Raw genomic sequence first — 23748 nt, 5'->3', positions numbered from 1 at the left:
TTCATGAGTCACAGGTAAAAACACTGCAAATGCCCTGTGCAGTCTTGGTTATGTCTCCTTCAGGAAGCCGCTTCTCCTCTCCAAATGTATTTTAGGAATTTGATCCTTTAACATGGTGTACTGAGATTGATTTCTGGGTGACATGCACAGAGGAAGACAGGGACAGAGAAACTGAGGCACAAGTTCTAAAATGGGAAGCCAGAGATCTTTCCAAATTAATTATTTCTGTAGGGAATGCAGCCATCCATAAGGCAAATGCAGAAATAATTGTGATGACACAACGCTAAATGTCCACCAATTTCAGGGTCATAAATTTTAGCTCAGTCTTTCAGCTCCACAATTTTTTTTTTCATTTTTGCATTACTCTGCGGTTACAGTGATGATATAAAAATGATTAGCAAAAGTGTAGAATCTCATGTTACTAACCCATATCAGTGAGAGGGAAAGAAAATACCGTTAATATTAAATGCAGTTTTAATGTCGTCCGGTAGAGGTCACTGTGAGCCAAGTCCCGCAGGCACCAGTCACTGTCTGCAGTGGAAAACCTTAAACTCAAAACGATATTTTACTAGACTACTCAAATGTACGAGTCATTCTTTTTGTCTGCATCTCATTAAGGATCTCCTAATGTGTGTCATAACAGAGCCTTCATTGCATGATGGATGCAGTGGATGCATATAAGCGTGTGTATTTATGAAGAAGAATAGAGAGGGATAGACTTACAGTATGAGTGAGCGTATCCAGGATGAGTTCATTAGACAACTGTTGCCCAGTGCAGATGGTGAACGTAGCTTTAATCCAGGTGCTGCTTTGATGAACTCTACAGGAGGCGTTCAGCTAATGTGGCAACTCTGTTAGCCATATTGACGCTCTATGGGCTGTTCGTTAACCGGACTTACTTTATCATTTCATCACTCACCCATCAGACTCTTACACTTTATTTAGCTTTAAACCACGACTTGTAACTTCAGCACTGTCAAATGTAGTTCATTTTAGTATAAAATCAGGATTCTACAAATGTGTTTATCAATTTCTTGTCTAGTGATGTTTTTCCTGCCAGTTACACATGAAGACCACAGCACTCTCTAAAACTGTAGCAATATCTAATGTCATTTGATATCAATAAATGTTTGCTTCATTCTTCTTTTTGTTATAGCATTTGTATGCTCAGTTTTCTCAAAATATTATAATTTAAGCCTCTGACAGTCTGGCTGTATCAACAACATTTTGCTATATGTCCAAAAACGAGCATTAAAAATTTTTTTTTCAAAAAGCTACATTTGGAAGCAAACTGGTTCAGCCTTGAACATAAAGTGTACCCTTTTACCCTTTGGATTTGGGAAAATGTTCACTGTGTATCAACATGAAGTCTACAAATGCAGTATTAGAAGCAATCCAGTGACCAGTGACGAACTTTAAAAAAAAGAGTAATACATCATGCAAATTTGAAGGTGCAATTCTATTTGCTTTCTTGAGTCAGAAGGAACGCTAACTGATGTTCCACAGTATGTAACCTCAGCCTTTTTACACATGGTGTCTGGACAATGTTGAAAGAACTTCAGGACATCACTACTTTGTCAGAGGCGTTACTTTTTCATTTTAAAGAATGTGCTACTCACAATAGGTGAATGAAGCTCAGCTTCTACAGCATAGTCCCCCTGAGAGTGGCCTATTCTTTGACAAATGTTCATAGAAGCATGCCTAGGCGCCTGATTTTGCGGTCAAGACCTGATTTCAACGATTTGGGTGGGTAAGTGAATACTTTTGGCAATATAGTGTATGATATAGACAATAAATATTGTCAAAAAATTATAGATGTATAATCTAGACTTCCAGTTTCATGTCACAACTTGAGTACCGGTAGTTGTTTATGATCATTTTCTCTTACTTTTACTAACTTTTCTGTTAAATCAAATTTTTATTTATATAGTGCCCTTTCACCTCTGAGGTGACAGTCTAACAACAGTCACCTCGAAGAACTTCATGTTGTAGGGTAATGGCCCTAAAATATTAGAAAGACACCCCAACAATCACATGACCCTCTATGAGCAAGTTGGCTACAGTGGGAAGGAAAAACTCCCTTTTAACAGGAAGGAATTGCCAGTAGAACCAGGCACAGGGAGGGCAGTCATCTGACATGACTGGTTGGGTGTGAGGGGAAAGAGAAAAATGGAAGGGAGATAGGATAAAAGATACACGTGGGAGGCAGCCCCAGAGTTTAAAATGAAATACTAATATATAATGATTATATGCAGTTGTGCTGCATAAACACATGGAGAGTGAAATAGGCGTGAAGAAGAAATGCTCAATCCAATCATGGGAAACCCCTAATGGATTGAGCAGGGAGGGTTTACCTGATTCAGTCCTAAGTTTAAGCAATATCAAAAAGGAAATTTTTAAGACCTAATCTTAAAAGTAGAAAGCCTGTCTGTCTCCTGAATCACAACTGAGAGCTGGTTCCAGAGAAGAAGGCTTTATTCTATTTTTAAATATCCTAGGAGCCACAAGCAAGCCTGAATCTAAGAGCAAAGAGCTCTTTCAGTTTGATATGGTACTATGGGGTCTTTAAGAAAAGATGGGACCTGACTATTCAATATTTTGTGTATGAGAGACAGGATTTTAAGTTAAATTCTGAACAGGAACCAGTGAAGAGAAGCTAATATGGGAGAAATACGTGGAAATATAGAACAACCTGATAACGATGATTTACAGTATTTACAGTAGTCCAGCCTTGAAGTAATAAATGTGTGAACTAGTTTTTCAACATCACTAATATGCACACTGAGGGACATATCCTGGTAAAAAAAACAACAACAACAAACAAACCCAAAAACCAAAAAAAGAAAAGAAAACTGTGTTGCTGAAGCCAAGGTCACCATGTTTGACACCATGTTTCTAAAATTTTTAGGGCTGAATAGAATAACCCCAAATGTTTCTGATTTTGGAAAAAGAAATTAGAGGTCATCTAGGCCGTAATGTCTTTAGGACATGCCTGTAGTATAAGTAATTGGTGTGTGTCATCAATGAATAGATAAAGATGGGTGTCATCTGCATAGCATGTGCCATCTAATAATATTGCATAAGGGAAGCATGTTTAATGTAAATAGAATTGGTTCAAGCACAGAACCCTGTGGAACACACTGACTAACTTCTCTGTGTAAACAATACTCCTCATTTACTATTAGAAATATATGATTTAATCTATGTAGCACAATTCCTTTAATACCTATGGTGTGTTCTAATCTCTGTAGTAAAATATTATGGTCAGTGGTATTAAATGCTGAACGTAGGTCTACAAGGACAAGCAAAGAGGTGAGTTTACTGTCGGAGGTCATAAGCGGGTCATTAGTAACCTTTACAATTCTGTTACTTTACAATCATTGAATCCCTTTAAACTTCATCACAACACTTAATCTTAGTATATAATATGATATCATCTGTTTCAAACAGCTGTTTTGAGCTTTTTTGGTTTAGGAACTATGCAGCTAAATTGAACTCATCCAGCATTCATTTTCTATTTTAGTCAGCTAGCTCGTCAGTACTGAGGGTATAGCACACAAATAAAACCAAAATGGCAAACCTAGAGTAATTATCTTTTGAGTAACCCTATCCTTTGAAATTCAGGTTGGTGAGCCCACATTAACATATCTTTGTGTTGTTTTATGACAGGGCCTTAGTTTTATGATAGGACCACTGCCTCCTAAGTTCCTCTTTTTTCAGTATGATCTCCTGCCATTATGCAAATGAGCTATTAAACATAAGGAGTAAAACCTGCTGTACACTGTGACCAATCTGAAAAAAACATTGAAAATGAAGCATTTATACAAAGCATTTGCCTTAAAAATGACAGGCAGTGCGCTTTTTTCTTTTCTTTTTTGTTATCCAATGCAGAATCTGTCCATCTTAATGAGTTAAACAACGTCAGGTGGACTGCAGATGCTAATTTCTCCAGAGATACATGTCTATCTGTGTTAGCTCTGTGTGCCTGAACAGTGGCCTTCCTGCCTGTCAGTGCATGCTGGGATTGATTTAAGCTCCAGGAAATGAGCGAGGCAGGGAGGGAGAAAGAAAGAAATTTCATAGAGCTGTATACATTTCCAGCTGACTGATAACATGTAGCCTTCGTGATGACCTCAGAGCCCCTCCCTCCTTGGTATGTGTGCTCAGTGATGTTGATGATCCACAGATCTGTGCCTGATCTGTTCCTCCTCCATTTTCTTCAGTCAGTCCTGGGGTGAGGGGGAGGGGACACATGGTTGGAGGGTGAAGTGGGTGTAGGTCGTTAGTCAGTGAGCTAAAAGAGAGAGCAGGAGAACCGGCACACACACAGCCCATATACATGGATCAGTGACACTCAAATCAGTGTGTATGATGCTGTCATACTGGATCCCAGTAAAAAAAACAAAAAACAAACAAACACTGACTCTTTATATTAGAAAACAGTTCTGGGGAAGAGCCGATCCTTCAACTCTCTCAGTTCTGCATTGTCTATTGTACTGGACTCCAGCTCCCCTAGTCTGATGCAAACCCGTGTAGAAAATGTATGTATATTACCTGCATTACGTGTCTGTTCCCATTTCAGCCACCAATGCCCAGAGATTTACTGACTCATTAAAAAGCTGGCTTGAACAGGTAAGGGACTATGAAAAGCAAAGAGCATAAAACTCCTTAAAACAACAAAGCACATAGAAGCACAGTCAATGGTACCTGTGGATAGTTGAACGTCCTTTAAAATTTTATCCCCACAAAAGAAGTTGTTTTGTTGTTGTTGTTATTTTTGCCTTTTACAACTGTTTTCTCCAAAGTAAGGGCAAAGCTTAAAGAACTAACAACAGCAGAAACTTAAACAATAATAGTGCACATTATCGATCGGTCCACATATTTTCAACACTGCCCCCTTGTGACAGTACATAGCTATAATATGCAGACACATTGTTCTGTGTCTGAAAAATGATATGGCCTGCTGTGAAGTAGTTTGTGCTTCAGTCTTTGTGAGCGAAATTCTAGTACTTTATCACTCAGCACTAATTAGTATGTTTCTGTGTGTGTTGCATCATTACAGCTTATGGATGCAGCTTACTAACCATGCTATAGCACTTCACCTACTTCCAAATATGTGGAGTGATTTTGAGGTAAGGTCACGTTAGCTACATCAGTCTGTACTTGTAAAACAACAGTCATTGTTATGCAATTATTCTGTGTTGTTGTAGTTAAGTATAGTGAATGTGTAAGTCAGCATAGTAATGAAAACTACATCTCACGTGCCTTCAATGTCACATTTAATGCTTTGCCTTCGTAATTATCGATTGAACTGCAGCACTGATGAAGTTATATGTAATGACCAAATTATATGAATGAGATTACCTCCACCTTCAGATGGCTATCCATCCATCCATCTGTCCATCCTTCCACCTGTGTACTCTTTCATCAGTCCATCACCCCTCTTTCAGCCAATTGATACTTGATGTCAGGATGAGGTAAGTGATGACCTCAGAGTTATTAAGTGACAGATTGACATGGTGCCATCAGCAGCCACTGCTTGAAATGGATGGACCCCAGACACTCTGGGTCATATTTCTCCAGTTTGTGGTGATCAAACATGTGTGTGCGCGCACACACACACACACACACACACATGCACACACACACACACATGCACACACACACACACACACAGACACCGGCCCAGTGAGAATCTTGTATTCCGCTGCAGACCACACAGGGCTGACTCATATCTCTATTGATTCAGATGAGGAGATGAACTGAATGGAACAGAATGAGACCAGACTCAGAAATACATGAGGAATTAATCAAACTGGTCTCTTTGAGATACACACACAGATACAGTTACATATATATATAACAGATTTAGTTGTGATGAGGAGACATTAAACATTGTTCTGTTTTAATCTAAAATGAATTATTAGATAATACTGCTGAAATGGTCATGAGTCACCGCAGACAGCTGAAGGTCGTCACAGTAAAAAATTGTGGTAATGCAGCCAGATGAATGTTTACAGGAAAGCATTCAGCTGTTTCACACTGGTTTGGCTGCTCGTCTTACCAGTCCATTTACGGGAATTTCTCAATCGGACACAAAACTCCTGAACTGGATCAAATTAGAGCACAAAGTAGAATAACGAGACTGCTGTGTGAAATGTAAGCCCTAAGCTCTGGTGTCAGACGCACATACCATCATCCATACGCGTCTCTAATTTTTATCACCTTTATCACCTTTATTTGATAACCAGCTACTCAAAAATCTACAAATGTAATACAAATCTCACTGTAGTGAACACACTTTTATCCAAGTTATGAGCACTACTCAGAAATTACAGTGGTCCTTCACCCTCCATCAGAATGAAGTTTCTCAGCAACTCTTCAGTTGATTGACATTGGAGAGGAGAGGACCTCAGTTCCTCCTGGGGAATGCCAGATGAGCTATATAATTCTTCTAGCAAGCTCTGGGTCTATCCCGGGGTCTCCTACAACACAAACTAACCCTTCCTTCCAGTATTCAATTCAACTCATCCATCCATCCATTTTCTTCCACTTCATCCAGTGCCAGGTCGCGGGGGCAGCAGCCTAAGCAGAGAAGCCCAGGCCTCTCTCTCCCCAGCCACCTCCTCCAGCTTATCCGGGGGAACACCAAGGCATTCCCAGGCCAGCCGAGAGATATAATCTCTCCAGCGTGTCCTGGGTCTGCCCCGGGGCCTCCCATGGGTCTCTTCATTGTCTAAGGAGCTTGGAAAGAAAAGCGTCTGGACTTCTTTAAGTTTCCTTGAAGACGTTTCAGCTTCTTCAGTTCTAAGAGCAATTGGTGGAGTCCCAGATTTTAAGCCCTATGGGAGTGTCCCCAAGAGCCCCACCTTATCATGTGATTTACTGAGGTCAAATGGCCCAGGATGTGAGTGGGCACCAACTCTTGGTTGATTGTGACCCACAACCGTTTTTACACCATGGCTCGTGTGATCAGGAAGAGGATCAACAGGGGGCCCACGACCCTTGTGGCGACACTCCCATAGGGCTTAAAATCTGGGACGCTTGCTCAGTTACACCCCACTCACCCTGCCTTCAAATTTGGTCCATGACCACAAACAGCTACAAAATCCAAATCAAGTAGTTAATTGATTATTCTGAATTTGCTGTAAATTTGCTGCATCAATAATGTTGTCCCTGTGTTATCCCAGCAATAGACTGGCAACTTGTCCGAGCTGGACCCTTTCTCTTCCCCTCTGACTGGGATAGACTCCAGCCAACTCACGACTCTGAATTTCATAAGTGGAAGAAAATGGATGGATCAATCGGGAAACATTAATTTTTTGACAGAAACATTTTAGAACTCAGAAAAACATATTTGTTGCACAAAACTGTCATTATGTCAGACACAGACACGAGGAGGAAGTGAGGTTCGATGCACACCTTTGTTCTCCATGCATGTGTGTATGTCTGTGTGTTTGCACAAGGACCAGTTTGAGTTTTCGACCATCAGAGCAAGGACATTTTGGTTCAGACTTGGTTTGGTGACTAAGGTTAGAATTAGGTTATTGTTAGGGCTGTGCACATGGTTAGGTTTTAGGGTTAGTAGCAGCAAAAAGGAATAATGTCAATGAGTGTCCTCACAAAGATACATACAGTCATCTGTGTGTGTGTGTGTGTGTGTGTGTGTGTGTGTGTGTGTGTGTGTGTGTGTGTGTGCACGGGCAATTGATGCACTGGCTCCCAATGTCACGTTTCAGCCATTTGTCTCCCTTGGAAACAGAGAGAGAGAAACTTAATACCCCAGAGCAAACAGGGGGACATCTGGACCTGTCTCTTTCTCTATCCTCCTCCTTCTCCCTCTTTTTCTTCTCTCTCCTCCTCTCTCACACCCACTCTGTCTTCCACTTCTTTTCTCCCCCTCCTCCCTGCCTTCCTCACTTCTCTCTCCTCCCTTTTTATCTTATCCTCTCTCCACTCACTCTGTCACTCTCTGGGGGCTATCAATCACGGTTGCTGTGATGGCGGTTGGGCTGTAGGTGGTCATGCTGACGGCAGATGGCTCTTTATCGCTGGAGGCCTGGCCTCTCCATGACAACCGCAGAGAGCAGGAAGTGACACATCCAGCCGAGTGGAGAGAGATTCATCTGGACAGGGCACACTCACACATGAAAGAGTAAGAAAAATAAAAGGGCCAGGACAGGAAGCTTCCAGTCCGTGGCTTCTCAAGTGTATTTGTTCTGATTTTTTTTTACTTTATTTACTTTTAGTAGTATAAAATTGATGACAATGCTGGTTTTAAATGCTCACTATCCCCCACTTCTTTGAAATTGGAAATTAAACAGTGTCAGTCCGTAAGATCAGTCAAATCTGAGAAGTGTTCTCACCATACCCCTCACACACAATATCTTATTCAGTGATTTCTTTCTATATTTTTGAGCATCAGTATCAGTTTCAACAGCAAAATCTGTCAGAGTAATGCGTCTGACTTAGAGGAACATCTATTGATATCCTTTTTGACAATTCAGTGGAAAAAAAAAAGTTTACCCGAAAAGGATCTTTTCGGGTAAACTTTCAAGTGTAAAATCAGCATATAATGGTCACAATACCCCAATGACAAACTTTGATCTTTTTTTCTCTTAGATAATGAATAGTCAGTTAGTTTTGCATCGTGGGCTTCACAGAAATGGAATCTGTAGAGCTGAATCAAACTGGATCATTTCTGGATCTTCAGAGTGTCGTGCTTTTCAGAAATGCTTCTTCTCTAACATTTCAAAATGTTTTTAGTTTTCACTGCTTCACAACACAAAAAGGAAAGTCCTACGTGATAGAAAGTATTAAGCTGAAGAAGGACAAAGTAGGAACTTTTTCTTTAAAATTATTGCTTTGGGGTTGCCAGCTGTGCAAACAAGAGCTTTGACTTTCAATTCAACTCAGTTTTATCTATACAGCGCCAAATCACAACAACAGTCGCCTCAAGGTGCTTTATGTTGTAAGGTGGATCCTACAACAGTAGATACAGAGAAAAACCCAACAATCATATGACCCCCTATGAGCAAGCACTTTGGCGATAGTGGGAAGGAAAAACTCCCTTTTAACAGGAAAAAACCTCCGTCAGAACCAGGCTCAGGGAGGGCTCCCCAGGCTCCCCAACCGGTTGGGGAGAGCGAAGGATTCATCCTTTAACTGAGTACGGTAAGCACGTGGAGTTCAATTTTAAACCTCACCTTGCCTCTATTAATATTGTCTCTATTGAGTTTTTGCTTGTTTCCTTGTTTTTTTCTCTTCCATCACTTTGAGAAAAACTGAAATGGAAGCACACCATCTACTTGTCCTCACTTCGCTTTTGTGGATTTTGCAATTTTATGCAAAAATCTAAATTCATTTCTTGTACAGAGCTGAACAAGAAAAAAATCTCAGACTGTAATCATCACATGGCAGACCCGTCCACATTTTCATGCTTTTCAGCTTCATCTTTTATTCTCCACGGTTGCTGTACACAATACCCGGCTACAACCACGACAACGGTCCGAGCACAGACTTTACGTGATTGTGGATGTTGCTGAAATTCTACTGCATGCGCATTAAATATATTTTTCCCTACATTCTGGTTAAGCATTTTGTGGACAGGAGAGAAACCAGCCATTCACCTTAACCTCCTAGGACCTGGCGTCCACATATGGGGACATCACCTCTCGCCCTCCAACAACCCTCGATCCTACATCCTAACATAAAAAAAAAGAAAAGAACATTTTTTGTCTTGTTTTTGTTTCGCTTTTCCCTCCTGATTTGATATCTGGATTATGACTAGCATGTTGCGCAGTATGTTAGACGGATATTCGGTAATCTGGGCAAATTCACAGGAAATTTGCTGGCAGAGCAGAACCTGGCAAGACAATGACAAGTGATATAAATTGAGACAGAGCCACAATGACAGCAGAGCTGCTTCAGGCTGTAGATCCCTCTGAAATCACTGCTTAAAGTGGGGATTTCCTCAGTTGTTGTGTTTATTGATAATGTAAAGAAGCAGAGTCAGAAAGCAGCAAGTAAAGTTATTTCATCAAAGCTTGAAATGTGATATATGTATACAGTAGAGTACATGCCACATGCATCAAAAGACTTTATTTTTATCTTAAAACCCTGCTTGATAATTTTCATATTTTAACAATGACCTTCAGTAAGTGGACAGAAAATAAAACACTTCCCCCCGATTTCCTGGAAGGAGAAATGAGGAAAGAAGACAAGACTGCATGCTGAGTTGGTAATTCAGTGTGTGTGTGAGAGGGGCAGGGGGCATGGGACGGCTGGTGGATTTCACGTCCCACTTCCTCCTGCAAGGCGATTAAGCCAGACGTCTGTCACACAGAGAGAGAGGAGAGCGAGTGAGAGACCCACCTCTCTCTACCCTCTGCTAGAGTAAACACACCCTCGCTTACACACTTATGTTTGCTTAACTAAAAATGTGATGATATCCTGTTGACTTTCATTCAATCCAGTCTGGACAACTTTTTAAAGAATTGCATGAGTGATTTTGATTATGTCAGTATTAACTCTGAGATATTGGTATGGAAGTACTGATGTTTACCGTAAAGGTCGCATCAAAAATCATATTGTCGCTAAAATTTTAATCAAGTGGCTGAAAAGTGAAAAAACTGTAGTTTCTACTCGTGGCCACTTGAGGCTGGCTCCAAAAGCCATTCAATCCCCACAGACCCTCATGTCAAAATCTCCAGTTTAACAGCATTAAATAGTGTATTTACGGCATAGTATGAACAGCTGCTGTGGATAGTTTAGCTTTCATGACTGGTTGTGTGTGTGTTTTTTTAAATAACTAATCCAATTAGATTTTTTAAGGCTTTCAATTAAAGATGCTTTCATCAACGGGTGTGTCAACACAGGCAGCTGTAGTTGATGCTTTCAGGCTCCTCTTCTGTGGAACCAGCTCCCAGTTTGGATTCAGGAGACAGACATTATTTCTCCTCTCATCTCTGTATTTAGGCGAGAGCAAAAACATATGGTTTACCCTCTCTGGATAGTACAATACCACTAATAAGTGGTTTTACTTTTGTCAAAAAACTGCGGTACATTTATACGAGTTGAATTTAGTAGGAAATTTAGTAGAAAAGGGTTAAAGCAAACCTGCAACTGATGGCTGGAGAGCTTTTAACCGTATTAGCATTTATTTGACTTTATTAAACACATTGTGCTTTAGCTGTGCTATCACCATAAGAGAGAACTGAAATGCAGTGTAGTAATAAATGCCTAATTTCACAGCATGAAAAAGAACAGCCAAAACATTACATGTTATTGTCCATTAACTGAAACACAGACACACACACGCACAGAGGGAGACAGTTGGGTCTTGCTGTCGGTTTGTGTTTTGTCAGCAGCTCCAGTGGGAGAGAGGCCATTTTTGATGCCTGGCCGGAGTGGTACACACACCCAGACACACAGCTAGAGTTTCCTGTTCCTTTATTTCACCTCCACTTGACCTGAAATGTTAAACTTTTAGTATTTTCCTCATTTATGGTGTCACACTCTGCACTCACACTCCTGTATGATCCCAGCATCTTCATCCAACCAAAGGTCTGACCTCTCTGATCTGTTCCACTCGTGTGTAATGACCGCTGGATCCTCTAGGGGCAACTAAGAGGTTTCTAAGGCTTTAGTGACACACTGTACAAACTGTATTCACACTCATGGTACTGTACGTATATTTCATCTAATATCCAAGCAGTCTGCTGGTCAGAGAATTAGCATCAGCTGCAACGGTTAGAGTTGAGCAGATGATAAAATTATGGTGAGATGAGATCAAAATGAGAGAATTGCTCACCGGGCCTTAGTTTGACAAAAAAGGCCAAAGGCTGCAGCTGGATGGATGATGATCTCAGTAGCATCAATCAGTTTTGCAAAGGGAATTCTACTTTAGATTCAACTTTATGTGCTAGAAATCAGGACTTTTATTAAAGCGCTAATTTTCTGTGAGTCTACTATAGTGGCTTTCACATCCATCTTCTTACATTTAACCAATCCGTGGTCACTGGACTGGAGCCTACACCAGCTGTCGGGCCAGGCACACCCTGGACAGGTCCTCAGTCTGGTGGCGTGTTCACAAGAGTCCCATTTAAAAAACCAAGAAACCCCACAAACTTTAATCTTATATTTTGGTCCCTTCAGCTTTCATTTAAGTCCTCAAAAAACAAAAACATGTCTAACTTTTTATAAGTGAGGCCCTTTTTTGGTACCAACTTTAATTTTACTCAAAGGTCAACACTATAGCTTTTAACATTTGTAAAGGAAAAACAAAACTTCCTGTAATGACTCCCAGAGATTAGTTTCTTCACACAAGCTCTTATAAAAGACAAAAAAAAGAAAAAGAAAAGAAACAAACAAAAAAAAAACCCTGAACATTTATTCAAGTGCAGGGAGGCAAATGATGAGACACAGGCTGAGGATTGGTTTCCTAGGCGAATATCATGATTCACTTTTATTAAAAGCATCATAGCTACAATTCATCATACATGATGTCTCAAAAAACAAAAGAAATAAAAACAAAAAACAAAAGACACACACCAAAAAAAAAAAAAAAAACATTAAAAAAAAAAAAAAAAAGAGGAAAAAACATTTACATGGTATGTCTGTAAACTTCAAGGCTAGATAAGAATTGAGGTAATGCTCTTCAGCTTGCTGGCTAAAAGTAACAAAAAGTCCTTTTTTCAAGAAAAGTAGCTAAGTAATAAAGGTACCTGATTATTTTAACTCTTTAACACCAGTGCATCAACAGGAACAGCGTGAGACAAAATTGATTGCAGTACTTATTTGTCATCATTTACAGTTTTAGTTTTGTTTTTCTATTCATACGACACTTGTGGTTATTTATAGTGTGTGTGTGTGTGTGTGTGTGTGTGTGTGTGTGTGTTGGGAGAGTGATGCTGGAACATTCAAAAGCTGCCTTGGTTATTGCTGTCTCAGCGTTAGAGAGGAGAACGGGGATCTTTGATGGGGAAGGTGTTCCCCTCACCTCTAACCCACTTCCCTCTCTCTGCATCTGCTGGGCTGGCTGTGAGAGCAAATGTTTAATAATGAAAGAAAAAAAAAAAAAAAAACAAGACCTGGCCACAGTGTGTGTCTTTGAATGTACTCTCAAATATCTGAACCACTCGCAGCACTTGATTCATATCAGACACTTGAACTGGCCTCAGGGGGGGAACGGAAAATCAAGCACCGCTTGCGCTTTTTCAAGTATTTCAAACATACTCAGTGAGAAGAGTTGAACTTCATATAGAAAATGCAATTTTCCAACTCTGCTGAAAAATGTGTCTCAGTCCTGCGTTGGCCAGGCCTGGTGTCAGTGTGTGACTAAAGCAACAGTCTTTAAAGTGAAGGTCGCCAGGGAGCAGCACTTGGCCTGGAACTACTGGGAGGAGGTGAAGAGAACAAAAACAAAGCATTTATAACATGCTGCCCCCCTTTAAAGAATAAACCTGAAGCATCGCATCCCGTTGTAGACCACTTCTCTAAAATCCATTTACAGAAGCCTCCCAAATGAGGACGCCTGGATTAAGCAGCTCGAAGTGGACCAATCAGAAAACCTGATTGGTGTCAGACCCAGCCCGCTCGTCACCCCCTGAGCCAAAACCAGGCGCCTTGAAGCGGGAGGAAGGTTTTGAGATGTGGCAATGGAAAGACCGGAGACTGGTATTCAGTGTGGGACTGGGTTTAACAGTATTGGTTCAGCGTGCACACAAGCACACACACGTACACTCAAAGAGAAACAGTCCTCCCAGAAACAGTCACATGACAGAGAAAGGGGTTAGTGTGAGTGTGTGTGAGTGTGTAGTGGTGGACACCTGAAAGAGCGTGTGCAGCTAATGATCAAGTACGTGTTGGATGTGTGTGTTGTGGAAGTCAGTGTGTGAGACTGAGCTTTTTTCTTTTTTCCTTCTTCTTCCTTTAGGCCAGTCTGGTTTTGTTTCCTCCTCCACATCTACCTGGTCTGATATGTGAGAACTTAAAATCTGTTCTTACTCAGAACAGCTCAACTCCATTACCCACAATTCCTTTTGCAGCAGCTTTGTCAGACAGACAGTCGGGTTAGCTGTAATGCTGTTTTCCTTTTCTTTTGAGCTCACGGGGGTGCACTGCAAAGCAACCTCAAACCCTGAATGAGACGGTTCAACTCTTCCATGACCCTTTCTGCTTAAGGCTGTGTGAGTGATCAAAAATGTGATCCGTCTTAATGTACAGTCAGTTAAGTAGTTATTCTACCACTCAGGTGATGGCTACACATTAGAGATGATAAACCTCAAACCAATCAATTTAAACATGATAAATCTGCATTAAGGTTTTGACACCAATGCAAAATAATTAAAAGAATCTCACTGACTGAATATTCTGTGTCAGACTTCCTAAAACAGTGTAGTTTCTGGCTTTAGGCTCTTCCAACTTCGCAGTACACCCCTTAAACGCTGGAAAAAGTGTTGGCAGGGGATGCTTCTCGTTTTGATGAGATGCTGCCGACAACAACAAAACAGTCCAGACGAAAAAACAAAGGAAAAAAGGAGGAGGCAAAGAAAAAAAGACATTTGAGAGCTGAAAGCAGCAATAATAATAATAACAATAATAATAATAATAATAATAATAATAATAGTAGTACTACTGGAACCCTTGTGAAGTCTTGTTTGAGGGATTGTGGGAGGGAAGCGTGGGTGCACCGTTCACAGTGTGCGCACACAGGCCAACCAGACAAAAAGAAAGTCTTTGAAGAGCAGCCGAGCACTCGGCGAGCGGCTGTGAGGATTTTCCCTGACTACACTATCGATCAGAAAGATTTAACTTAACACGCACAAACCTCGTTCTCTCTGACGCATAGGAAATATAACTGGCCAAAAAAACAACAAAGTGAAAGTAAATCATCAACAACAATGCAAAGAAAAAAAAAAAAGAATTTATAATAGTTTGGATATTTCTGGTGGAGGCGTGTAAACGTGGTGGGTGGAGGAGGTGAAGAAATGTCCAAGGCCAGTCAGTTTTGTATTTTAGTTCAGTCACTCTTGTCCTTCTGTGAAGATGCTGCTGCTTCCTCTGCCGCCGCCTCTTCCTCCTCCTCGCCCATCCCTCCATCCTCTAAAGCTGAATAATCAGCCTCACTTCTCATCTCCCCCTCCTTCTCCTCAGCTAAGTCACTCTCTCCTCCTCCCTCTTCATCCTCTTCCTCTTCTTCCTCCTCTTCTGCTGCCGCTTTCAGATCTGCCTTCTTGTCCTCCTTCTCTTGGTCTCTTAGGACATTTGGAGTCCCAGCACTGCCCCCCAGCGCTCCAGCCATTGCATTCTGTAGTTCAGCAAGGTTGGAGGCGGTGGGGAAGCCCGGTAGGCTGAGCCCTCCAAGGCCTGGAGGTAGGAACATAGACGGGTAGAGGAGACCAGGGGCCATGGTGGAGAGAAGAAAGGGGTTGAATGCCAGGGTGTTAGCAGACATGCCAGCCGCAGCCAGCAGGGTGGCAGCGTCACCGTTGATGGTTGCCTCTGCTGACGAATCGGCAGCTGGGATCTGAGGCGCCACGGCGTCTTCGCTGAGGGATGCCTCAGTTTTCTCTGCCCCATCCTCTTTCTCCATCTTCTTCCTCTTTGCCTTCTTCACTCCTTCATCGTTTCCCTCAGCTGCCTCCTCGTCCTCTCCCGCCTCATTGCGGTTTTCTGCTTCGTCTCTCTCCTCTCCCTCCCTCTTCCTCTTTGTTGTTGCCGTTTCGCCACAGTCTCCTCCCTCTCCTTCGGCTGTTCCGTTCGTTTTGCCTGCTGTGGTGGTGGCTGTGGAGTTGGGTGGAGCTGGGGCAGCGGCTGTGGCTGTTGCCAGGTTACCACCAAAGAGCCCGCCGAGGCTGAACATGTTGGGTAGGGCGGTGGCCATGTTGGGAAGGCCTCCCATGCCGGGCAGCATGAGAGGCAGCATGGAAGCGGCGGCGGCATTGGCAGCGGCCTGTTTGGGGTCTGTGGGAGGAGGGAAGGCCATCAGACCTGCAGCCAACTGGAGAGACTGAAGGCTCTGGAGAGAAGACAGGTCCATCCCTCCAAACAGACTGTTCAACAGCAAAGGGTTGATGCCTCCTGCAGACACAGACACATACAGTAAGTGAGGGTTCAAACACACAGTCTACTGAGACACACTCCTGCCTGATCCACATGCCAGACGGTTGGTTGGTTCGTACCTGCTGATGAAGCAGCCGTGGCCAGTGAAGCCTGTGCAGCCTGAGCTGCAGCAGCTGCCTGCGCAGCAGCAGCTGCCTTGGCGATCTCAGATTTGGGGCGACGCCCCCGACGGCGGACGCCCTCCTCTCTGACTACAGGGCCGGTCAGAAGGCGGTCAAACATCGCTTCAGGGAGGAAACCCTGTGTAGACAGGGATTTTTTTAAAGTAAAAACTTCAGTTAACTACATTATCACCAAGTGTAGGTTGTGCCTTCGTTACTCACCGACTGTTTGACAATATCTGTCCAATCAGGAGCAATCGAAAACTCTGGGTTCTCCAGCAACCACCTGGGAAGCTCTTTCATTGGAGGAGCCATGGCTCCGCCCATCTAGAAAACAGGAAAATGAAGTGAGGTTGGTGTTGAAAATGTCATTTTTCTGAAACAAAGAGACGATCTTGGAGAGGCAGTGATAGTGCGGCAGTGTTAGCTTACCTTGCGTCCATTCCTTCTGTTGACCACAGGCACTCTCTCATCCCCCGTCAGTGTGTTGATGTCTATCTTGTTGGGGTTTCGACAACGATGGCGCTTCTGCTTAGGCTTAGAGAACGGAGACAGCAGCAAGTCCTCATTCTTCTGTAACACAAAGAAAACAACACAGGGCACATTTAAGAAACGCGTCCACAAGTCGCAGCACAACATCCATCAAGTGATAATCTCGCTTGAGCTTTAATCCACAGTAATTATCAAATAAAAATGCAGAAAAAACAAGAGGACTTACTGGTGTGAAGCCAGGCATATCCATGGTGTACGTTGGGTGCTGCCTCAGCCATTCGCCGAGCTCTTTGTTGGAAACCGCCGTCTCTTCTTCCTCCAGATTGCCTGAGGCGAGAGATCTTGCACTGGGGCTCTGCTCAGAGACATTGCGGGGTTTGTGGACACGTGAAGCATCCTGAAGCCCCTCCACACCTGAGACCTTTGGCCCATCTGCATGATCCTGAAAAAATGACGCAGAAGGAAAGATTACCTTGACAATCTGTACAAGGATCACATCTGTGTGCATGACACAAATGACCACATTTGCCCTCCTACATACCCCTTCTGTTCGTCTGTTGCCCATGAACAGCAGCTCCAAACCCTCCACATTTTTCCTGCGGCCACGCCTCCTCTTAATGACAGGCAGGTCAGCCTCCAGCGAACCGTTGGCTCTGTGTCCAGTCGCTGGGCCTTGCTGAAGCAAATCCATCTGCGCCTTGAGGGAGGAGTTTGTCACCAGGGCACTGGAGAAGCTGGTCAGTGAGGGAGAGGCCTTGTGGTGATGGGGCATACCCTGAAGATCAGATCAGATCAGATCAGTTGTAATGCATCAACTTTTACACTTTAAACATTAATACAAAATCTGTAATTCTGTCAGGACCAGTTCAGTTAAAATAGGACTGGCATTCCTTCTGAAGTAATTTTTATGGCTCTGTAGTAGCACACAAAAGCTAAAGAGGCCAAATACAGCAGGCGTGTAACATCATACACATTAGAGGAAATGCTGCTGACTTCATCAGCTGATGTAGGCTGGAACTGAGACAAGCTGATGTGCTAAGACTGCTGACTGAGCTCAACTGTGTAGCCCGCCAAAACTGAAGTGATTTAGTTTAACAACAGTAAGACTCAATCGTTAAGAGCTAGTAACTAGACTGAACGTGTTAGTGAGCACCTTGGTGAGGTCTATAGCCTGGCTCTGGGACTCGGCAGCAGCATGGCTCTCTCTCAGCTGTGCCACCATTTCCATCAGGTTACGTCTCTTGGCTGCCCTCTCTGCCTCAATCTCAATCTTTTTCCTCCTCCTCCTTCTCTGTCGAGGCACCGTCAGGCTCAGAGTCTCCTCCTGCAATAATAGGTCAGCACTCAGTCCTCCTTCTGTTCCAAAACTGCATTTCACATATGAGCTCGGCACAGTGTCGTCATTTCCAAAAACATGATGATGGTAAACTGAGAATACTATTAATGGGTAACGTCATTTGTTGAACTTGTTTAGTGTACATGTGTGCAAACACTCACATGAACCTGAGGTGATAGTGTTTTATCTTCACTCCCACTAAATGGTGTATGGATGCCGGCCATTGTCAGCTCAGCCAGGCTCCGCCTCTGGAGCGGGCTCTCGGTCGCCATGGCTGCAGCCGCTGTTGTTGCTGAGGAGCCGTGCCCTGGCAGGAGGTTGCCAGGGAAGTCGAATACGTGGCGTCTGTTGACAGGCCACTTGCCCTTCAGGACGGCCTCGCAGATGTTATCCATCCTGTTGATCATCACTCGATCCTGAGTGGAAGAGAGAACCGGGTGAGGTGATGGATCATTCTGTCAGTTCCTTTGTCAGCTTCATTTCCTGCGTACTGTAAATCTCTCAGAACCACGGTTTTGCTTGAGAATCAGACTATGTTTCAGTTTTCTAAAGTATATTTCAGCACATTTTGGGGAAAAATCAATCTAACAGAAAACTCTCTCTCTTCTGTAATTCTTTCCAATCACTCGCTGTTTTTACAATTGCTGCTGAGCTACTGTCAAGTAAACACTTCCCGCACAGATGTTTCATATTAAAAGCCTTGCAGTAGATCAAAAGGCATAATCCTCCTTCTGGTAAGCAGTTCATGTAGGGCTGGTTCTGATTATTTCTTGGCCTAAAAACTATCAGTACATAGCATAAAGAATTCCTCAAACTTTAAGTTGTAGGTTTTTACAAGGTCCAGTTTCAGTTGGAGGACAGTTCAGTTCATTATGGGAAGATTAATGATGAAAAAAAAAAGTAATATATATATAAATAGAAAAAGAAAAAAAAAAAGAGGGGGCACATTAAAAAATTTTTTTGACAAATCTTAACAGTTCAGACTTAATGTGGAATGTTTATACAAAGGGTTGAGTTTAAGTACTGTGACTGCATAGGAACAGCCAAGCCAAGCAAAGAAAGAAAGCAGAGCTACTGTGTTGTGTGCATGATGTGATTCATGTGCTGACAGAATTACTGCTTTAGAAATCGAAATTCCTGAAATTAAAGGAGACTGGGTATGTGACGTCATGGGTATAGATATGCCTAATATGCCAAGGAGTGGCCAATCAGAAAAGGGTCTGCTTTAAAAACTTGGAGCAGAAAGTTAAACTGGATCGTAAAATGTGAGTCAGGAAAAGCTGCTGTAGTCGAATAATCTGTTCACTTTAACATGTGAGAAATTACTATATTGTAATTCCAGCCTCCGTTGTTTGTATCCGCTGGCTAGTATTTGAGACTCACCTTAGGCCAGAATGAGAAGCCAAAGGCTCGGTCCTGTAAAGCCTGCAATGCAGAGGTTTCAGGCAGGTCGTCGGGGCAGAAGCCGTCTCTGGTTTCATCCCGGGCCGAGGTGCTCAGAGATGCGATGCTCTCCTCGTCAAAGTTCTTCTGCTCTGACGCAGCACTCACTGTGTCGAGAGAAGGAAAGTCATGCTACAAGCCTTAATTAAAAAGACATTCTGAATTGTTATCGAGGGAGCTAAACTCATTTTTTCCTCTCGCCCCTGGAACTCGGGCCTATTTCTGGTGTTTCCCCTCATGACTCGTCAGGGTTTTAATGAGCCTGTGACCGAGTGTAGGCCCAGCAATAACAGTGACTGACAACCAGGGCAAATAAAGTCAGTAGCAAAAGGGTCATAACACACAAAAGTGAAATGAGAGAAATTTGTGCAAGCTACAGTTAGATTTGTTTTATCAGAGATGAGGCGAAGAACTCATGGTTCAACATTATCCCTGCTCAGATCACTAACTCGGCCTTCACTCATACCTTCAGCCTGAGAAGACTTCTCCGATTTGTCATCTTCATCTAGCCTCTCCTCCTCTTCCTCCTCTGGGCTTTTCTCTGTGTCAGCAGACTTTGGAGATTTAGGAGACTCTGGGTTCTCCTTTTCTTCTCCATCTTCCTCCTCTGCAGTCTTTTGAGCTGGTTGCACTTTAGGAGAGGAGTGTTGGAGTTCAGCGAGTGTGTCCTTCTGGTCACCGAGTGTGCCGTTTTTCTCTTCTGTCAGGTCTTTGTCCTGGTCATTGGTTAGCTTCTCTTCTTCACCACTTTGCTCTTCTTTGTGCACTTCTTCCTCTTCGTTTTCTGCCTTTGGCTGGACCTCTTCTTCTTTCTTGATCTCCTTACTTTGTGATGCAGCGGTCTCATCTTTATCTTCTCTGATCTCTCCCTCATGTTCCTTCTGTTCATCGGGAGTTTCAATTTTAGCACACGGAATGTTGTTGGCATCCCCTTCCTCCATTTCGACCACCATTTCTGCTTTCTCGTCCTCCATCTTTACAGCCTTCTCTTCCACCTCCTCCTCTTTTGTTGCATTGACAGCAATTTTGGCAGCAGCTGTGGCACTTGCCAGTTCCGCAGGGGTTAGGAGCGGAGCAGAGGTACTTTCTGCCCCTCCCATCCCAGCTTTGGTGATCTCTAATGAGGCTCCTATGCTAACGTTGGCTCCTCGCTGGCTGGTAAAGCGTTGGTGGGCCTCCAGGAAGGCCAAGGTTGGGTCGTTCAAGATGTGATAATCTGTGCGGCTCACACCATGTTTCGAAGCACCCAGGAGGAGGTCCCGGTCGTGGCGGCCACACTCCCACCACTCTGGAAGGTCTGGGGAAGGCTGACAGAGCTTGAGGCGTTCAGAGAGCTGAGGGTGAGGGAGGACCTGCTCTCGGATGCGGCGGAGAAGCTCGATGCGGTAGAGGGTCCGAGAGGCACGCTCCTCTGTTATGGGGTCAATGATCAGAGTCGGGTCTGGAAGTTCTGACGACAAATAAGGCAAACAAGAATTAGGAAAATAAACATCACTCAAGTTTAAACAATCTCAAGAAACGTGTCCATAAGTCCACCTTACCTGTTTCAGTCTTGACTTGCATTCTGCAGACCCGTTTACACATGGCGATGAATGAATAGTAGTACTTCTCCAAACTCTCGTCTGTTTTCTTGTCCAGTCGAGCAAAGGCTCTGAACTGCGTCCAATCAAATTTCTGACGTTTGGTATCAAAAACGACTCCAAAGGTTGAAACAACGCGATAGAAGTCGGCCTCTTCACGACGCGTCCATCTGAAAAAGAAATGTAAAGAAAATTACTGGGGGCTGTTGTTAGGGAGTCACTGTCTCTTTAAACATAGAAGCATTCAATAAATAACTTGCTAATAAATGAAACGCTACCTCTGTCTTCTTTCCTTGTAGTACATTGCTCCTTCAGACACCAGGGAGCTGGCGTTCAACACTGGAGATGCCTCTGGCATAAAATGTCCACCTTTGACAAAATAAGCACTTCCTTTAGCCAAATATGGGCTTCCTTCTGCCATGAACATCCCTGCGCCATCTTGGATGTAAGGTGCTGCTCCTCCCGTTTCAGTAACCATACCAACTGAAGGCAGGAACTCCCTGCGTCTTCGTCGCCGGCCATCAGGTCGGTTGAGTGCCTCCTGGCGAAGCTGCTCTCTCCGGTTGGAGCGCTGGTAGGCGGTGATGAGGCGGCGCAGACGAGCTGTCAGAGCTGAGGCTGCTGGCCAGTAGAGGCGCTCATTGGAAGCAGGAGCCCTCTGACTGTTTTCATCTGATTTTGCTACCGGAGAGAAGAAATGATCTCAGCGTCTGAATAGTTGTTCTATACTGTGCTGCTTCTGGCAAAGCGTACCATAAATAGTCAGTAATGGCAGCTCACTGTGCTTTATATCTTTTTTTTGCAGTCATAAATATTCTGTCTCAATGAACATGGTTAAAGTTTGTACAAGTAATCCCTGTGAGCCAAAAGCTCAGGCTTCAGTCTGCTATGCACTCGTTTTTTTTTCTACTTTTGGATGTGTGATATCAGCAACGTTTTACTCCGGAGAGGCAGCAAATCAGAATGAAGTCGAGTTAAATGAGGGGGAATTAAAACACAGAGGATGAATTGAGGTGGTGCTTCAACGCTCATAAGACACATGAGAATTCAAGTCAGTTCAGTTTTATTTAAATAGCACCAACAGTTCCCTCGAGGCACTTTAGACTGTAAGGTGAAAACCCTACAATAATATAGATTATTCCAATAAAATACGGCTTCATTTGAAAATTCATTTTTTGTAATTAAACCACATGACAAATGGTTTCAGTCAGTCAGCACTTTGTCAAAAACTACTTTTGGACAGTAACAATTTTTGCTCGCCTCCGATCTTTCTGGACATTAATTCATTAGAAAAAAAGAAGCATTTTTTTAGGTTTTTCAACCTGCTTTTATGTGTGAAAAGGTAAGAGGAAGAAGATTAACGCCATTAAACGATCCACAGGGTTTAAGTCAACTGATCTTACGATAAACCAGGAGCGATTTTAGCCCATTTTTGGGGGTGCTTCAGCAAAATGAATCAAAGCACCCCCAAAGAGTTCTTACTTTTTTTGACAATATTTGCCGTTTTTGGGACATACTACTAAAAGTATAAAAAAGCATACAGTACTGAATTGAGATGGAACATTTTAACAACAAAAGTATAGATAACCCCTCCTCCCTCCCAAAATAGTTTGTTCCAGCTTGCCTCTCCCCTGCTCTGGCTCTAGCGCTGTTGCTGCCAGAGCGATAGTGGCTGAGACGCAGCGGAGCGGAGGTGTACGTGCCTGCCTTAAAACAGGACATATTAGCTGCATTTAACCTTCAGTTACTCTTTATATAGTTAGGTAGGAGTCAGACCATGTTTCTTTTTAGCTGAAAAACATTACACCAGGTAACCTGCTGTGTTGAAAACGTGTTTCCCGACTATGTTTGCTACTCTACAATTCGTCCTGCTCTGTAGTAAAATCAGCGACATTTGACCGTCCTGTTGCTCCCATTGAAATGTATACAGCCTATTTAAAATCTAAAACTTAACATTGTCCGTAGCCTGCTGTTGTTACCACTGTCCTGTTTGAAATGTAATGAGAGAAACTGGTTATTTTGTCATATGTGCCGATATTGAACCCAAGGTACTAACTAGAGGGTAAAATGATGATGACTGATAATGGAGATGAAGACAACAGACGATGAGAACAGGGAGGAACAGGGGTTTAAATGCATCAAGGAGACAGTCAGAGGGAACTCGGGACAACTGGAGACATTTAAGGATGCAGGGACTGACAGAGATGGGGAAGAAGTCTCATTGTGACGAGTAAAGTTTACCTTGCCTGGATGGGCAGCTCTCTGGGTGCTCAGCACCCCCAAAGCTCTGATCCTAGAATCACCCCTGCGATAAACTGATGGGAACCTACTAAATTAATCAGTAGGTGCGTTAAAGCCACCTTTCACCCCTTCCCCTCTTTGTCTGTATGGAGTTTACCTTCATTCTCTCCCTCTACACCCTCATCTTTGTCATCAAGTGGAGAGTTGGTGAAGTCATCCATGTCGTCTTTAAAGGGCATCCGCAGTGGCTTGTATTCGGGATCCTCATCCTCACTGTTGAAAGTCACAGGGAAAACTTAGAAATTCACCTTCTGGAAGACAGATTCATTCCTTTGTCACTTTAAATCAGATCATTCCAGGCCGTGCAGGAGTTCTGAGCACCACTTGAAGAAGCTTAAGTGTTACAACAGAGTGGGAAATTGGACAAACT

General features: G+C 43.1%; 1 protein-coding gene across 2 annotated transcripts in view; it reads right to left on the bottom strand.

Annotated features, from left to right (window-relative positions):
• Positions 1 to 12851: 12851 nt before the first annotated feature.
• The window catches only part of chd7 (chromodomain helicase DNA binding protein 7), a 73303-nt gene continuing 62406 nt past the window's right edge, over positions 12852 to 23748 (bottom strand). The window contains exons 29-42 of one of the 2 annotated variants that reach the window (XM_080906935.1): positions 23476 to 23591; positions 21558 to 21758; positions 21356 to 21446; positions 21039 to 21247; positions 19964 to 20947; positions 19438 to 19604; positions 18216 to 18470; positions 17872 to 18042; positions 17260 to 17493; positions 16945 to 17160; positions 16659 to 16799; positions 16449 to 16553; positions 16185 to 16365; positions 12852 to 16083 (exon numbers count right to left, since the gene is read on the bottom strand). In XM_080906935.1, the coding sequence (XP_080763061.1) occupies positions 15023 to 16083; positions 16185 to 16365; positions 16449 to 16553; positions 16659 to 16799; positions 16945 to 17160; positions 17260 to 17493; positions 17872 to 18042; positions 18216 to 18470; positions 19438 to 19604; positions 19964 to 20947; positions 21039 to 21247; positions 21356 to 21446; positions 21558 to 21758; positions 23476 to 23591 (4132 nt within the window). In that variant the 3' untranslated portion in view covers positions 12852 to 15022. Of the gene's footprint in view, positions 16084 to 16184; positions 16366 to 16448; positions 16554 to 16658; positions 16800 to 16944; positions 17161 to 17259; positions 17494 to 17871; positions 18043 to 18215; positions 18471 to 19437; positions 19605 to 19963; positions 20948 to 21038; positions 21248 to 21355; positions 21759 to 23475; positions 23592 to 23748 lie in introns of both variants that reach the window. The other variant, XM_080906934.1, reaches the window with a different exon arrangement.

This window comes from Rhamphochromis sp. 'chilingali' (assembly GCF_963969265.1).
Source record: "Rhamphochromis sp. 'chilingali' genome assembly, chromosome: 16".
NCBI lineage: Eukaryota > Metazoa > Chordata > Actinopteri > Cichliformes > Cichlidae > Rhamphochromis > Rhamphochromis sp. 'chilingali'.
The sequence above is the reverse complement of the archived record's forward strand: the minus strand, read 5'-3'. Positions and strand labels throughout refer to the sequence as shown.